Source organism: Somniosus microcephalus, chromosome 28 (genome assembly GCF_052327205.1).
Source record: "Somniosus microcephalus isolate GS21.2 chromosome 28, FLI_Smic_1.0, whole genome shotgun sequence".
NCBI classification, from domain to species: Eukaryota; Metazoa; Chordata; class Chondrichthyes; order Squaliformes; family Somniosidae; genus Somniosus; species Somniosus microcephalus.
The window spans coordinates 11,080,842-11,097,705 of record NC_141014.1 but is presented as its reverse complement, the minus strand read 5'-3'; the positions used below and the strand labels follow the sequence as shown (position 1 = coordinate 11,097,705).

The window sequence follows — 16,864 nt, the reverse complement described above, 5'->3', positions numbered from 1 at the left end:
CCCTCGCCCCCCTCTCTCTCCCTCGCCCCCCCCTCTCCCTCGCCCCCCCCTCTCCCTCGCCCCCCCCTCTCCCTCGCCCCCCCCCTCTCCCTCGCCCCCCCCCTCTCCCTCGCCCCCCCCTCTCCCTCGCCCCCCCCTCTCCCTCGCCCCCCCCTCTCCTCGCCCCCCCCTCTCCCTCGCCCCCCCCTCTCCCTCCGCCCCCCCCCTCTCCCTCGCCCCCCCCCTCTCCCTCGCCCCCCCCTCTCCCTCGCCCCCCCCTCTCCCTCGCCCCCCCTCTCCCTCGCCCCCCCCTCTCCCTCGCCCCCCCCTCTCCCTCGCCCCCCCCTCTCCCTCGCCCCCCCCTCTCCCTCGCCCCCCCCTCTCCCTCGCCCCCCCCCTCTCCCTCGCCCCCCCCTCTCCCTCGCCCCCCCCTCTCCCTCGCCCCCCCCCTCTCCCTCGCCCCCCCTCTCCCTCGCCCCCCCCTCTCCCTCGCCCCCCCTCTCCCTCGCCCCCCCCTCTCCCTCGCCCCCCCTCTCCCTCGCCCCCCCCTCTCCCTCGCCCCCCCCTCTCCCTCGCCCCCCCCTCTCCCTCGCCCCCCCTCTCCCTCGCCCCCCCCTCTCCCTCGCCCCCCCCTCTCCCTCGCCCCCCCCTCTCCCTCGCCCCCCCTCTCCCTCGCCCCCCCTCTCCCTCGCCCCCCCTCTCCCTCGCCCCCCCCTCTCCCTCGCCCCCCCTCTCCCTCGCCCCCCCTCTCCCTCGCCCCCCCTCTCCCTCGCCCCCCCTCTCCTCGCCCCCCCTCTCCCTCGCCCCCCCTCTCCCTCGCCCCCCCTCTCCCTCGCCCCCCTCTCCCTCGCCCCCCCTCTCCCTCGCCCCCCCTCTCCCTCGCCCCCCCTCTCCCTCGCCCCCCCTCTCCCTCGCCCCCCCTCTCCCTCGCCCCCCCTCTCCCTCGCCCCCCCTCTCCCTCGCCCCCCCTCTCCCTCGCCCCCCCTCTCCCTCGCCCCCCCTCTCCCTCGCCCCCCCTCTCCCTCGCCCCCCCTCTCCCTCGCCCCCCCCTCTCCCTCGCCCCCCCTCTCCCTCGCCCCCCCTCTCCCTCGCCCCCCCTCTCCCTCGCCCCCCCTCTCCCTCGCCCCCCCTCTCCCTCGCCCCCCCTCTCCCTCGCCCCCCCTCTCCCTCGCCCCCCCTCTCCCTCGCCCCCCCTCTCCCTCGCCCCCCTCTCCCTCGCCCCCTCTCCCTCGCCCCCCCTCTCCCTCGCCCCCCCTCTCCCTCGCCCCCCCTCTCCCTCGCCCCCCCTCTCCCTCGCCCCCCCTCTCCCTCGCCCCCCCTCTCCCTCGCCCCCCCTCTCCCTCGCCCCCCCCTCTCCCTCGCCCCCCCTCTCCCTCGCCCCCCCTCTCCCTCGCCCCCCCTCTCCCTCGCCCCCCCTCTCCCTCGCCCCCCCTCTCCCTCGCCCCCCCTCTCCCTCGCCCCCCTCTCCCTCGCCCCCCCTCTCCCTCGCCCCCCTCTCCCTCGCCCCCCCTCTCCCTCGCCCCCCCTCTCCCTCGCCCCCCCTCTCCCTCGCCCCCCCTCTCCCTCGCCCCCCCTCTCCTCGCCCCCTCTCCGCCCCCCTCTCCCTCGCCCCCCCTCTCCCTCGCCCCCCCTCTCCCTCGCCCCCCCTCTCCCTCGCCCCCCTCTCCCTCGCCCCCCCTCTCCCTCGCCCCCCCCTCTCCCCCTCGCCCCCCCCTCTCCCTCGCCCCCCCTCTCCCTCGCCCCCCCTCTCCCTCGCCCCCCCTCTCCCTCGCCCCCCCTCTCCCTCGCCCCCCCTCTCCCTCGCCCCCCCTCTCCCTCGCCCCCCCTCTCCCTCGCCCCCCCTCTCCCTCGCCCCCCCTCTCCCTCGCCCCCCCCCTCTCCCTCGCCCCCCCCTCTCCCTCGCCCCCCCCCCTCTCCCTCGCCCCCCCCCCTCTCCTCGCCCGCCCCCCTCTCCCTCGCCCCCCCCTCTCCCTCGCCCCCCCCTCTCCCTCGCCCCCCCTCTCCCTCGCCCCCCCTCTCCCTCGCCCCCCCTCTCCCTCGCCCCCCCCTCTCCCGCCCCCCCTCTCCTCGCCCCCCCTCTCCCTCGCCCCCCCCTCTCCCTCGCCCCCCCCCCTCTCCCTCGCCCCCCCCCCTCTCCCTCGCCCCCCCCCCTCTCCCTCGCCCCCCCCCCTCTCCCTCGCCCCCCCCCTCTCCCTCGCCCCCCCCTCTCCCTCGCCCCCCCCCCTCTCCCTCGCCCTCTCCCTCGCCCCCCCCTCTCCCTCGCCCCCCCCTCTCCCTCGCCCCCCCCTCCCTCGCCCCCCCCTCTCCCTCGCCCCCCCCCCTCTCCCTCGCCCCCCCCTCTCCCTCGCCCCCCCCCCTCTCTCCTCGCCCCCCCCTCTCCCTCGCCCCCCCCTCTCCCTCGCCCCCCCCCTCTCCCTCGCCCCCCCCTCTCCCTCGCCCCCCCCCTCTCCCTCGCCCCCCCCCTCTCCCTCGCCCCCCCCTCTCCCTCGCCCCCCCCCTCTCCCTCGCCCCCCCCTCTCCCTCGCCCCCCCCTCTCCCTCGCCCCCCCCTCTCCCTCGCCCCCCCCCTCTCCCTCGCCCCCTCCCTCGCCCCCTCTCCCTCGCCCCCCCCCTCTCCCTCGCCCCCCCCTCTCCCTCGCCCCCCCCTCTCCCTCGCCCCCCCTCCCGCCCCCCCCCTCTCCCTCGCCCCCCCCCTCTCCCTCGCCCCCCCCTCTCCCTCGCCCCCCCCTCTCCCTCGCCCCCCCCTCTCCCTCGCCCCCCCCTCTCCCTCGCCCCCCCCCTCTCCCTCGCCCCCCCCTCTCCCTCGCCCCCCCCCTCTCCCTCGCCCCCCCCTCTCCCTCGCCCCCCCCTCTCCCTCGCCCCCCCCTCTCCCTCGCCCCCCCTCTCCCTCGCCCCCCCCTCTCCCTCGCCCCCCCCTCTCCCTCGCCCCCCCCTCTCCCTCGCCCCCCCCTCTCCCTCGCCCCCCCCTCTCCCTCGCCCCCCCCTCTCCCTCGCCCCCCCTCTCCCTCGCCCCCCCCTCTCCCTCGCCCCCCCTCTCCCTCGCCCCCCCCTCTCCCTCGCCCCCCCTCTCCCTCGCCCCCCCTCTCCCTCGCCCCCCCCTCTCCCTCGCCCCCCCCTCTCCCTCGCCCCCCCTCTCCCTCGCCCCCCCTCTCCCTCGCCCCCCCCCTCTCCCTCGCCCCCCCCTCTCCCTCGCCCCCCCTCTCCCTCGCCCCCCCTCTCCCTCGCCCCCCCTCTCCCTCGCCCCCCCCTCTCCCTCGCCCCCCCCTCTCCCTCGCCCCCCCCCTCTCCCTCGCCCCCCCCCTCTCCCTCGCCCCCCCCTCTCCCTCGCCCCCCCCCTCTCCCTCGCCCCCCCCCTCTCCCTCGCCCCCCCCTCTCCCTCGCCCCCCCCTCTCCCTCGCCCCCCCCTCTCCCTCGCCCCCCCCTCTCCCTCGCCCCCCCCTCTCCCTCGCCCCCCCCCTCTCCCTCGCCCCCCCCCTCTACCTCGCCCCCCCCTCCCCTCCCTCGCCCCCCCCTCTCCCTCGCCCCCCCCTCTCCCTCGCCCCCCCTCTCCCTCCCCCCCCTCTCCCTCGCCCCCCCTCTCCCTCGCCCCCCCTCTCCCTCGCCCCCCCTCTCCCTCGCCCCCCCTCTCCCTCGCCCCCCCCTCTCCCTCGCCCCCCCCCTCTCCCTCGCCCCCCCCCCCTCTCCCTCGCCCCCCCCTCTCCCTCGCCCCCCCCTCTCCCTCGCCCCCCCCCTCTCCCTCGCCCCCCCCTCTCCCTCGCCCCCCCCTCCCTCGCCCCCCCCCCTCCCTCGCCCCCCCCTCTCCCTCGCCCCCCCCTCTCCCTCGCCCCCCCCTCTCCCTCGCCCCCCCCTCTCCCTCGCCCCCCCCCTCCCTCGCCCCCCCCCTCCCTCGCCCCCCCTCTCCCTCGCCCCCCCCCTCTCCCTCGCCCCCCCGGGCACTCCAGCTAGTCTATCTATATAAAGGAATCGATCTGTCTGTCTGTCCTTCTGTTTGTCTGTCCTCGGGTGTGCGTCTGTCCGGCTATGCGCTCGAAAGTTATACGGCGTACCTACGCGCGCGTTACCTCCGAAGAAAGCTTACGCTTCCGGGACGCTGGTAAGTGTATTTACTTTTCGGTTGGACGAAAATTGTTCGCGCCTTATGCAAAAAACCTTCAAAATTAAACTCTCTATCTGCTAGCATTGATTGACTGACGTCAAGGTTCGACCAATCCTGTGCCGTCACAATTGACCAATCCTACATACGGTCCCCTGATGGTTGGCCAATCGGTGTGTGTGTGTGTGGGCGGGTCTAATCCTTTTCATCTCGGGGATCTGGCAGCCATTGTTTCAGTGCTATGACTTCAGCTTCCAGCTCAAACTACTTTGAAAGTTAGTATCTCTTTTAAAAATAACATAAGATTTACCAAAAACGTTTTATAAGTACTTTCACTTTCATCTTTCAAGGTATTAAAAGATAGAAATGTTGCCCGGCAGCAGATTCACAAAGGGACACAGACAGGGCCCCAAAGCCTGGCACTCGATTTAAACCGCCCGCCCCAAAACAGCCCTGGCAAAGCCGGGCTTCCCCCAGCTAGTAGATATATATATAGTAGTGCAACATTGTACATTACTGGGTCTAACACTCCTATATATAGTGACAGTATATCACTCCTCTACTCACTGGACACATGCAGTGAGCTACAGGCTGGATTCTAACTGAGTGATTTGGATGATTTATGCCCAGGAATGATTATAGGGCAACCTGTACCTTTAACACAGTAACTGTCTGTTTTACTCAGGGCCCAGCCTGTACCTTTAATACAGTGACTGTCTGTTTACTCAGGGCCCAGCCTGTACCTTTAATACTGTGACTGTCTGTTTTACTTCGGGCCCGGCCTGTACCTTTAATACAGTGACTGTCTGTTTACTCCAGGCCTGGCCTGTACCTTTAATTCTGTGACTGTCTGTTTTACTCAGGCTGGTAAGGTCTCTGAAGCGGAAGGAAAGAAGAAATTCTTCACCCCGGATATTAACACCATCCTGCTGGAGTAAGTATTCTGCTTTCTTCAGACTTCTAAGATTAAGGATAAGACCTCTGCATTGCAATTTTCTCAGAAAAATGGGTAGAATTTTGGAGTATAATTCCCCCAAAACAGTGGTTAAACTCCAGGCAAATTCCCACATCATAAAAGGGGAATCGGACATGCTCTAATTGAATGGCAGAACAACCTCGAGGGGCTGAATGGTCTAATCCTGTTTTCTGATCTAAGTATAAAAGATGATAATGGGGGCCAAAACCGAGCAGGCACATAAGATTGTTCATTTACTAAATGATGACTTCCTCCTTCCCTGCGTACACTCAAAGTGACAGATTCAGTGACGGGGCTGCTGGAAGTTTTGCGAGTTTCAATTTTGGGAGGAGAGAGGAAAGATCAATGGCTGGGCGGGTGGGGGATTATACGCAAGTTTCCTCGTTGATATCTTGCTGCTAATGGTAGTGTCTGCCTGTCCCTCTGTCTGTCTGTGTGCAGCATTGAGCTACAGATGCAGGAGTTGAATCTGATGCTGCGTTCGGGAGTCTATGGCTATCTGGCCTCCTTCTTGCCCTGCAGCAAGGACACGCTAATGAAACGTCTGAAGAAACTCCACCTCAACGAGCAGGTACAAAGAGCTGAAAAGCAAGTGTACAGAATTTGTGTTCTGCTTTCCAAACACATGCGATTATTGTCCTGTGTAGAACCCCGGCCAAATAAAATACTGAGAGAGAGAGATAAGCGGGACAAAGTGTGCCAATCATTGCCAGCGGGTTCCAGCTTTGGTTTCCAGTCTTTGCTGAGCTAGTGACTCTCGGTGTGAGTAAGAGTAGGGGCATTATAATTGGCCTCTTGAAGGGAAGGGATTCCAATCTTAACAAGGCTGGGCTTCTTCCTGTTTCTCATCCAAGTGCAGCGTTAGCGAGGAGCCAAGTAACAACTGAGCATCTGCCCTGAGCCGCTCTGTGTCCCTACAGCAGGCACGTACTATTCCCTGATCACCACAGTGGCGGCTGTAGAGGCCCAATACCGCACGAGTTCCTCGGAGGCAATTAGTGGGGTGCGTCCCCACCGTATACTGGGGAGGCAGTGAACGGCTGAGTGTAGCTGCGATTTCTACGAGCAATGACAGGCAGGTAAAGAAGACCCTCTGGTCCACCCAGCTTGTCCCACACAATTGCGATACCTTGTGTGTCACAACATATATACACTCCCCACACCACCCGAAACCATGGGATCTCCTGGGAGAGGCAAAAAAAAAAAAAACCCCAGACCAATTTGGGGGGAAAAAATCTGGGAATTTCCTCCCTGATCCATCCAGGCGATTGAAACTAGTCCAGGAGCTCACTCTGGTCCTGAATTCCCTGCAGTGCCCACCTTCTGTAAGAGGTGATCTCCGCCCCAGCCAGAAACAGGTCCAGCTCTCGCTTGAAGGAATTCAGTGAATCAGCATCACCGCATGAGCCGACAGCCTGTTCCAGAGGACCACTATTATCTGGGAAAAGAGCCACCTCCTGACATCGAACCTCGATCTAGCCTTGTACAACTTAAATTAGTGGCCCCTGGTCCTCCCTAACCTGTTTAATTGAAACAAACTGTCAACTGGAACACAATCTATTCCCTTCATTATCTAATAAACCGCAATCAGATCACCCTAAGTCTATGCTTCTCTAAAGTGTAGAGTCCCAACTCTTTTAGCCTATCTTGATAACTAAGACACTTTAAACTGGGAATTAGTCTAGTAGCTCCTCCTCGCCACCCTTTCCAATGCCGTTGTTGCATTTATACAAGGGATGTCCAACTTTCTGTCTCCATGCGTCAGTTAGTGGCCGAACATCGAGCCCTACAGGTCACACAGAAACAGCGATGGCATCAAACATTGAGCACCACTGCTAAATGAAAATTAGCAGCAAAAAGACAAGAACAAATTCTGCCTAAATGTTGATGAAGCACAAATCCTAACCCTTCCACCTCCCCCGCCTCCTCGATTTAAGTTGTGAAGTCTTCCACCAGTGAGGGAGCTTCAATCCGAACAGTCCTTTCCAGACCACTAGATCTGTGAATTCAAACACAGGAACCAAGCAGCGTAAGAAATGTTTCACTCGGGACTTGACGGGCTCAATAGCTGGAGCTCCCAAGCCACAGATGACCCTTTTGCCATTGTTTGGACTTCCCAGCTTTATCGACAGAATATTAAAAATGCACTTCCCGTCAATGCCACTATTGTCATCTTTTCCCATTTATAAATTCCTATGTCCCCATTTAGAATGGAAACTGCCTATGTAAACTTGTCACACTGTAATTACATCCTCCCGCCTGCGGTGGTGCTGTAGAGCCACAAGTTTGCATCTCCCACCTCATTGGACTGTGCTGGAGGGAAACTGAGCTGGTGAAATTTGGCTCCTTTGTGCCTGCAGTTAGTGCCTCCGGGGGGCGTTAAGGGCTTATCACCCGGGCGGGCCTGCTGAGAAATTTGGCAGGGTGCTACTGAGGCACTAGGCAATAGCGCCACGCCGCCGGCGATGACGTCATTGCAAGCCCCGCGGCCAAAATTCGGCTGCGCCTCGCAAGGCTGCCACGGGCGATGTCAGCGACAGCCTCGCAGGTCCCGAGCCGGGCCACACACCACTGGTGGGGCGCTAATTAAAGGGGCGGTCCGGCTGCACCCTGTGCTGACATTTTTTATTTTGCGGTCGGCCCCTCTTGGCGGCCCTTGGCCTGGTCCATGGCCGCCATCGCACCGTCCGGCACCGCATCTCGGTGCCGGGCTGCGGCCGCGGCACCACGCCGCCCTGGTGGGCTAGTGGAGGCCATCAAACGGCCTGCAGTGTGCAGAGCGGCCCTCCCCTTTAATGGAAGGGGAGGGGCGCTGAAGCGGGTTAGCGCTACGCGGAGCGTCCACATAGCACTTGGGCGCCCCACGCACCGCCCCAAGAGGAAGTGGAGCGCCCGAGATAGCAGTCTGCTTCCTTGCCGGGGCGGTAAGCCCAATTTAGCTAAATGTGAGGGGCTAATTTGGTTACCGCCCCCAAACAGGGCATAACTGAATTTCGGCCCCTGAGGCTCCAAACAACTCGAGTTGTCTGCTTCGTAAATTGCCATAAGTTTTGTTCTTTAATTATAAGTAAAATGAGAGTACTATCTACATTTAAGTACAAAGTGATTGATTTTAAACTGGGAATGGATTATGATTGCACACTCTGCTCCACATATTGCCCATCCTTTAACCCTGCCAAATCTGACGACTGCATCTGATCTCCGTGTGCAACACCAAAAGGAGATCGACTAGTACACAGAGTAAAATTGCTCACTCTGTGGCTCAGTGGGCAGCACTCTCGCCTCTGAGCCAGAAGGTCGTGGGTTCGAGCCCCACTCCAGAGACTTGAGCACATAACCTAGGCTGACACCCCCAGTGCAGTACTTGCTGCACTGTCGGATGTGCCGCCTTTTGAATAAGAGATTAAACCATACACCAACCTGTCTGCCGCCTCAGGCGAAAGTAAAAGATCCCCTGGCACTAACTCGAAGAAGAGCAGGGGAAGTTCTCCCCGGTATCCTGACCAATATTTATCCCTCAACCAACAGCACTAAAACCAGATCGTTATGACATTGCTGTTTGTGGGAGCTTGCTGTGTGCAATTTGGCTGCCGAGTTTCCTACACTACAACAGCGACTACACTTCAAAAATGACTTCATTGGCTGTGAAGCGCTTGGGGACGTCCTGAAGCCATGAAAGGCACTGTAGAGATGAGAGTTCTATTCTTTTCTCAATGTCTGTGTTGCCTTCCCAGGACGAGCGGTTGCGGGATCCGATGCAGAAGCTGAAGGAAGCAGTGGTAAACGTGATGCCAGCACAGCTGATAAAATACCAGGAGGAACTGCAAGCACATACACAGGCCCGGTTTGCCAAGTATGTGCACCCCTCACCCCGCTTTTCCATTTGCTTTCTTCCAAGTGCGCCCCCCAAGCACCAAGTACTCGGCCATAGAGGTCACAATGAATGGCATGCCCTATTAATTAGGTGGCTAGAGTTCATTGACTTTTCCTGAGGTATTTTTCCCCTTGTACTTTCTGGTTCGTTATAATTTAGATCGTCACAGTACCCTAGAGCCCCAACACTCCCACCCTGGACTGTTGAGGAACAAGTTCGGTCCTGTGGTTCTTTGTGTGATGTGGTAGCACTAGGAGGGGAGCCAAGCATTTCTCCCCAGGGAAGATTGTAAAGTGAGTCATTCTGGGTTTCGTCCCACACCCTCCAGCGGCCAATTTCAAATGAGCAATGGCGGAGCATGTCTGGAGAAATGTCCCAGTAGCTTGTGAATTAAAACCCTGCCAGGTGTAACACTGAGTCATCCAGATTAGCAGATCCCAGCTTGTATTTATACAGTGCCTTTAACGTGGTAAACCATCCCAAGGCGTTTCACAGGAGCGATTATCAAACAAAATGTGACACCGAGCCGCATCTGGAGATATTGGGACAGGTGACCAAAAGCTTGGTCAAAGAGGTAGGTTTTAAGGAGAGGCTTAAAGGAGGAGAGAGGGGTTTAGGGAGGGAATTTCAGAGTTTAGGGCCCACACAGCTGACAACACGGCCGACAATGGTGGAGCGATGCAAATCAGGGCTGCAAAAGAGGCCAGAATTGGAGGAGCGCAGAGATCTCGGAGGGTTGTAGGGCTGGAGGAGGTTACAGAGATAGGGTGGGGGGGGGGGCGCGAGGCCATGGAGAGATTTGAAAACCGAGCTGTGACCGCGAGCCAATGTACGTCAGCAAGCACAGGCGTGATGAGCAATGTTGCCTCTAATTCTTTTTTCCATGCGCGGTCCCTTTTAATGCACGCAATCTTCCAACGGGAGCAGCTTGTGAGCGGCTTCATGTGCGGCCGCACAACTCTGGGAATATTGGTGTTGTGAACGGGACTTGGTGTGAGTTAGAATACAGGCAGCAGAGTTTTGGATGAGCTCAAGCTTACGGAGGGTGGTAGGTGAGAGGCTGGCCTAGAGAGCATCGAAATAGTCGAATCTGGAGGTAACAAAGGCATTGATGAGGGGTTCAGCAGCAGATGCGCTGAGCCAGGGGAGGAGATGGGCTTGGTGATAAATTAGCTAATCTTAGCTGGGGCAGAAGATGAGGCATTATCATTGGCCTGTACAACCCTGAGCTCGCGCCCCTAATGCTGGAGAGTGGTCATGGGGTGAGGAAAGGATTGGGAAGAGGTGAACAGGCTGCAAACACACATGGACGGGCACGTTGTTGCATCAAGCCCGCCCTTTGTGTGAGGCAAAGGCAATCATTGCAGGCAGGCAGTGCCTTCATAGAATCATAGAAATTTACGGCACAGAAGGAGGCCATTCGACCCATCGTGTCTGTGCCAGCAGAAAAAGAGCTATCCAGCCTAATCCCACTTTCCAGCTCTTGGTCCATAGCCCTGTAGGTTACAGCATTTCCAAGTACTTTTTAAATGTGATGAGGGTTTCTGCTTCTACCACGCTTTCAGGCAGTGAGTTCCAGACCCCCACCACCCTCTGGGTGAAAAAAGTTCTCCTCAACTCCCCTCTAATCCTTCTACCAATTCCTTTAAATCTATGCCCCCTGGTTATTGACCTCTCTGCTAAGGGAAATAGGTCCTTCCTATCCACTCTATCTAGGCCCCTCATAATTTTATACACCTCAATCAAGTCTCCCCTTGGCCTCCTCTGTTCCAAGGAAAACAGCCCCAGCCTATCCAATCTTTCATCAGACCTTGCACCTTGGGTGTTGATATTGCTGATCTGTGTCATGTACACTGGGTGGACCCCACAGCACCAGGTCCCAGGCTGTTAACAATCACTTCTTAAAGCAGTTGTGTTCTACAAGGGTTGAAAAGCAAACTGAGCAAAAAGTGGAATACGCCAGCATCAAATTGTGCTGCATTTGAGTGGCGAGCTCGACGCACGTTCCGATTGCAACCATTTTCCAATCTCTTTCTGTCACTTGGGAACAGGGGTAGGCCATTCAGTATCAACTCCATACCCGCCTTTACTCCGTATCCCTTGATACCCTTACCCAACAACAATCTATCTCCGTCTTGAAAGCTCCAATTGACCCCCCCAGCGTCCACAGCCTTTTGGCGGCGAGTTCCAAGTTTCTTCTACGCTTTGTGTGAGAAAGTGTTTCCTGATTTCACTCCAGAATGACATCGGTCTAATCCCTTGATTTGGATTCCTCACCTGAGGAAATAGTCTCTCTGTATCTACCCTATCGAATCCTTTTATCATTGTAAAGATCACCCCTCAGTCTTTTAAATTCAATAGAATACAAGCCAAGTTTGTGTACCCTATCCTCATAAATTAACCCTTTAAGCCCCAGTCGCATTCTGGTGAATCGGCGCCACACCCCCTCCAAGGCTTAATGTATCCTTCCTGAGGTGCGGGGCCCAGAACTGAACACAGTGCTCCAGATGGGGTCTAACCAGAGCTCTGTACAGCTGAAGCACAACTTCCTCCCGACTGTATTCCAGCCCCCTTGCGATAAAGGCCAACATTCCATTAGCCGTTTTGTACCTGTGCAGTGGCTTTTAGTGGTTTGTGTATCTGGACCCCTAAATCTCTTTGCTCCTGGTCTGTCGCAGGGTGTTTGTGTGTGGCCGGGGAGCCGTGGTGATTTATTGGGGTGGGGGGGAAGCGGGTTCGCTCTCCAGTATTTAATTTTAATTTGCTTACATTACGGGGTACGGTAGCATAGTGGTTAGGGTACTGGACTAATAATCCGGAGGCCTGGACTTAATGATCTGGAAACATGAGTTCAAATCCCACCACGGCAGCTGGGGAATTTAAATTCAGTTCATTAAATAAATCTGGAATAAAAAGCTAGTATCAGTAATGGTGACCATGAAACTATCGGATTGCTGTAAAAACCCATCTGGTTCACTAATGTCCTTTAGGGAAGGAAATCTGCCATCCTTACCCGGTCTGGCCTATATGTGACTCCAGACCCACAGTGATGTAGTTGACTTTTAACTGCCCTCTGAAATGGCCTAGCGAGCCACTCAGTTGTATAAAGTGGATCACCACCACCTTCTCGAGGGCAGTTAGAGATGGGCAATAAATGCTGGCCTTGCCTGCGACGCCCACACCCCGTGAATGAATATGCCAGACGTGCCCTCTGACTGCACATGCTCAGTGCGTTCTGGTCCTCCCCCTGAAGGCCGTAGTCATTGGTCACAGTCGGTGTCTGTGCCTGAGAATATTAGAGCCCAGGCAGCAATAGCAGCTGGTGCTGGTTCTGGATCCAAGAGAGGAATATGGGTCTATACACTCTAGAGTTTAGAAGATTAAGAGGTGATCTCATTGAAACATAAGATTCTGAGGGGGATTGACAGGGTAGAGGTTGTTTTCCCCTGGCTGGAGAGCCTAGAACTAGAGGGCACAGTCTCAGGATAAGGGGCCGGCCGTTTAAGACTGAGATGAGGAGGAATTTCTTCACTCAGCGGGTTGTGAATCTTTGGAATTCTCTACCCCAGAGGGCTGTGGATAGATTTTTGGACTCTAGAGGAATCAAGGGATATGGAGATCGGGCACGAAAGTGGAGTTTAGATCGAGGTTCAACCATGATCTTGTTGAATGGCGGAACAGGCTCGAGGGGCCGTGTGGCCGACTCCTGCTCCTAATCCTTTTGTTATGGCTTGGTGGGGGTGGGGGGGCAGATGCCGATTCGCAGCTCTCTCCGCCTCTCACTGATGTGCTGGGTGCCTTTTCAGGATGGCGTCTGAAGAGGACCGAGACAAAAATGGCTCTGAAGAGGATGATGACGATAAGCCAGGCCGAAGAGTCATGGGACCACGGAAAAAGTTTCTTTGGAATGATTACGTCAGGTAGGAATTTCACGGGCAGAGGGCTGCCCCTGCAGAGATTTTGTTTTTGCCTTTATCTCCCAAACACACTGGTTTTTCTGATTGTCTTCCTTATTGACTCGTAAATTAGCAGAAATATCTGTTCTTCCGGGGCCAGCCATTCATTTTGGAGATTTCAAAATAAAATAGTTATAAACACTTCTGTTCTGGCTCTTAATCTCTTTCTTTTATCTCTCTCTCGTTCTCTCTGCCTTCTCTCTCCTGTCTCATTTTTTTTTTTTTGTAAGCTTGGCTCAGTTGGTAACACTCTGTGCTCTTTGTCAGAAGGTTGTGGGTTCGAACTGAGTATCTTGAACGCACACCACAGGCTGAGATTTCAGTGCAGTACCGAGGGAGCGCTGCATTGTTGCTAATTGCCGTCTTTTAGACGAGAAGTTAATCAGAGGCCCTGTTTGCCCAGCCATAAAAGATCCCACGGCACTATTCGAAGAACAAAGAGGTCTCCCTCTATCCTTCAACCAACGCCACCTGATACATAGATACATAGAAGATAGGAGCAGGAGTAGGCCATTCGGCCCCTTGAGCCTGCTCCGCCATTCAATGCGATCATGGCTGATCATCCAAATTCAGTACCCTGTCCCTGCTTTCTCCCCATATCCCTTGATCCCTTTAGCCTTAAGAAATATATCTAACTCCGTCTTGAATATATTTAATGAATTGGCCTCTACTGCCTTCTGTGGTAGAGAATTCCACAGGTTCACCACTCTCTGGGTGAAGAAACTCCTTCTCATCTCTGTCCTAATGGCTTACCCCTTATCCTTAGACTGTGACCCCTGGTTCTGGACTCCCCCGCCATCAGGAACATCTTTCTTGCATCTAGTCTGTCTAGTCCTGTTAGAATTTTATAAGTTTATTAATTGGCCATTCGTTCTTTTTCTGTTTAGCGATCTTGCTGTGCACAAATTGGCTGCTACATAAAACAGTAACTATTTCATTGGCTGTTACGCACCTTGGGTTGCCCTCGGGATGTAATAAGGTGCTTGTTCTTTTATTCTGTTTCTTTTATTATCTATTCAACTCTTACTGCTTTATTTCTTAGTTAATGTTTAACGCCTCCTCTGGCCGGTGCTATATTCTGGACCTGGGCTCCACATCTGTTAAATTCATTTCCTGATTGACTTGTCGCCCGCGGAGAAGCTGATTGCCGAGAGTTTGACCGCACTGGAGCCAGCCACTGAAACACGGATTTCTCCTTCCCCAGAGTATGCGCCTGTGTAGATATCAGATGAGAAAAGGATTGAGCTTGGCTGGTGATGCAACCCACAGCTTGTCGATGCTCACTGTCCAAGCTCACGCGTGACTAATGGAAACTTGGACCAGTGACCAAGGCCATTGGAACAGTAGACACGCCACAGAAAGCACAATTGTTTGTGGCATTCAGTGAGCTGTTGTTTTCTCTGATTTCCCAAGATGCCTCCTGCCCTTGTGCTTTTCTGTGCTAAATATTAAATATATGGCAACTCATTCAGCCCAGGCACCATGGGCCGAATGGCCTCCTTCTGTGCTGAATGATTCTAATCTTTCCCTTCAACATCCTTTAAATTGATGATCTCATCCATTCACTGGAAATGGCACAGTGCCTGGTACACAGCCTGAGCCCTTCACAACCTGATTTACAGCTGGTTGCAGTAGCAGCGAAATGAGAACTGAAATTATTGTCACTGGCCAGTCGGTTGATTTGGTACAAGTTTAGAATTTTTACAAAAATAACCAGGTTCTCTTTAAGGTTGGCCACTCACCACCTTTTGTGAACTAATATACGTCGACACTGCTTTAAAAGTCTGGTGTCTATGCACCTTTCCTTCCTGTGAAGCCTCATTTCCTGTTAAGTTTTTTGGCACACTTTTGTGTCAATTTTTACCGTTATAAATTCCTATTTCCACATTTAGATTTAAAACTGACCACATAAACTTGCACACTGTAATTATACCTACCCACCAGTGGAGACACTGCAGTGCCCCAGCTTTGCATCTCCCAGCTCTGCCTGCAGGGCAGACGGACTCTACTCCAACCAACTCTGCGTCCCAAATTCTTGTACATTTTATTATTCAACTGTAAATAATAGAAAATCAAAGTATTAAAAAAGAGACAGAATGTATGACTTTAAGAGGGGACTGAATTACATCGTGTCAGCCATGGCTCAGTGGGTAGCACTCTCGTCAGAAGGTTGTGGGTTCAAGTCCCACTCCAGAGCCTTGAGCACAAAATCCAGTCTGGCACTCCAGGGCTGCACTGTCGGAGGTGCCGTCTTTCAGATGAGATGTTAAACCGAGGCCCCGTCTGCCCCCTCGGGTGGATGTAAAAGATCCCGTGGCACTATTTCTAAGAAGAGCAGGGGAGTTCTCCCTGGTGTCTGGCTAATATCAATGATACAGCACAGAAGGAGGCCATTTGGCCCAACGTGCCTGTGTCGGCTCTTTGAAAGAGCGATCCAATTAGTCCCCTGCTCTTTCCATATAGCCATAAGGAACATTGTTCCTTTTCCAAGTATTTGTCCAAATCCTGTTTGAAAGTTACTATTGAATCTGCCTCCACCACCCTTTCAGGCAATGCATTCCAGATCATCATAACTCGTTATGTAAAAGAAATTCTCCTCGTCTCCCCTTTTGCCAATTATCTTAAATCTGTGCCCTCAATTATCTTAAATCTGTAACCTGCCCAGCCAGTTATTGACCCTCCTGCCAGTGGGAGCAGTTTCTCCCTATTTATCAAAATCCTTCTTATATGTTGTCAATTAATGCTTCAAAAACAAGAAGCATTTTTGCAATGTCCTAATAAAAGAAAGGCGATCAGAGATAAAAAGCAGGTCCCACTAGGCTTTTCTATACCATGTATTACTTCAAAGCACTTAACATTTCCAGACCCCAGGTACTTGCCCTGAACTGTGAACACAAGGCCAATCAAATAGTTTATTTTAAAAGCTCTGCCTGTGAGCACCACGTTTTTGGAACACTTCTTTGCAAGTGGCACTATAAAAAAAATTATGAAACATGACTGTAAAGTAGAAAGGGGTACTGTCAAATAAATGGTGCACTTCGCTACTTATCCCTCAACCAACATTACTACTAAATAAGCAGATTTTTCTGGTCATTATCATATTGCTGTTTGTGGGATAAAAACAGAAAATACTGGAAATACTCAGCAGGCCATGCAGCATCTATGGAGCGTGAAACCGAGTTAATGTTTCAGGTCATTGACCTTTCGTCAGAGCTGGAAAAAGTTAGAGACGTAACAGATTTTAAGCAAGTGCAGGAGCAGGGAAAAGGAGGAAGGAACAAAAGGGAAGGTCTGTGATAGGGTGGAAGGCAGGAGAGATTCAATGACAAAAGGTATGATTGTACAAAGCAAAAGGAGATGGTACTGGGACAAGTAAAGAAACAAAAGATGGGTCTAGAAGAGGTGTAAATGGGTATAGCAGAATCATCCCCAACATTCTAGATTGCAAAGGCTTTAAACTAGTAAGATGGGGGAGGGATCTACAAGAAACGTAACCAGCCTAATTATAAACAAAACAGGAAAAGAGAGCACAGGAAAGAATAAAGTAAGGGAGGACATTGATGGCAAGGGAATAAATAGAGTTATAGAACAGGAGTCTAAAGAGATGGTTAAACATAAAGTGAGAGGAAATCCTATTAAAAATGAGTTAAACTGTCTGTACAGCAATGCATACCGTGTCCGTATTAAAACGGGAGCTGGAGGCAATCATGCGTTGCGAGGAACCAGACATAGTAGGGATTACTGAGACATGGCTACAGAAAAATCAGGACTGGGAATTAAACATTGCGGGGTATAACATATTTAGAAAAGATAGAGAGGGAAAAGGGGGAGGTGGAGTAGCTGTACTTATTAGGGATAACATACTGGCAGTAGAAAAAAGTGAAGCAGCTATCAGCAAGACAAAAATAGAATCCATATGGATAGAGATAAAAGATAATAAAGGATCAATCACACTAATAGGTGTAGTCTACAGGCCACCACCTTCTT

General features: G+C 55.4%; 1 protein-coding gene across 6 annotated transcripts in view; it reads left to right on the top strand.

Annotated features, from left to right (window-relative positions):
- LOC147098788 (ubinuclein-2-like) overlaps nucleotides 1-16,864 on the top strand; it is a 106,305-nt gene that overhangs the window by 50,259 nt on the left and 39,182 nt on the right. For all 6 annotated transcript variants that reach the window (XM_085969474.1, XM_085969472.1, XM_085969470.1 and 3 more), the window contains exons 7-10: nucleotides 4,935-5,005; nucleotides 5,489-5,618; nucleotides 8,782-8,900; nucleotides 12,728-12,841. In XM_085969474.1, coding sequence (XP_085825600.1) covers nucleotides 4,935-5,005; nucleotides 5,489-5,618; nucleotides 8,782-8,900; nucleotides 12,728-12,841 — 434 coding nt within the window. The remainder of the gene's footprint in view (nucleotides 1-4,934; nucleotides 5,006-5,488; nucleotides 5,619-8,781; nucleotides 8,901-12,727; nucleotides 12,842-16,864) is intronic.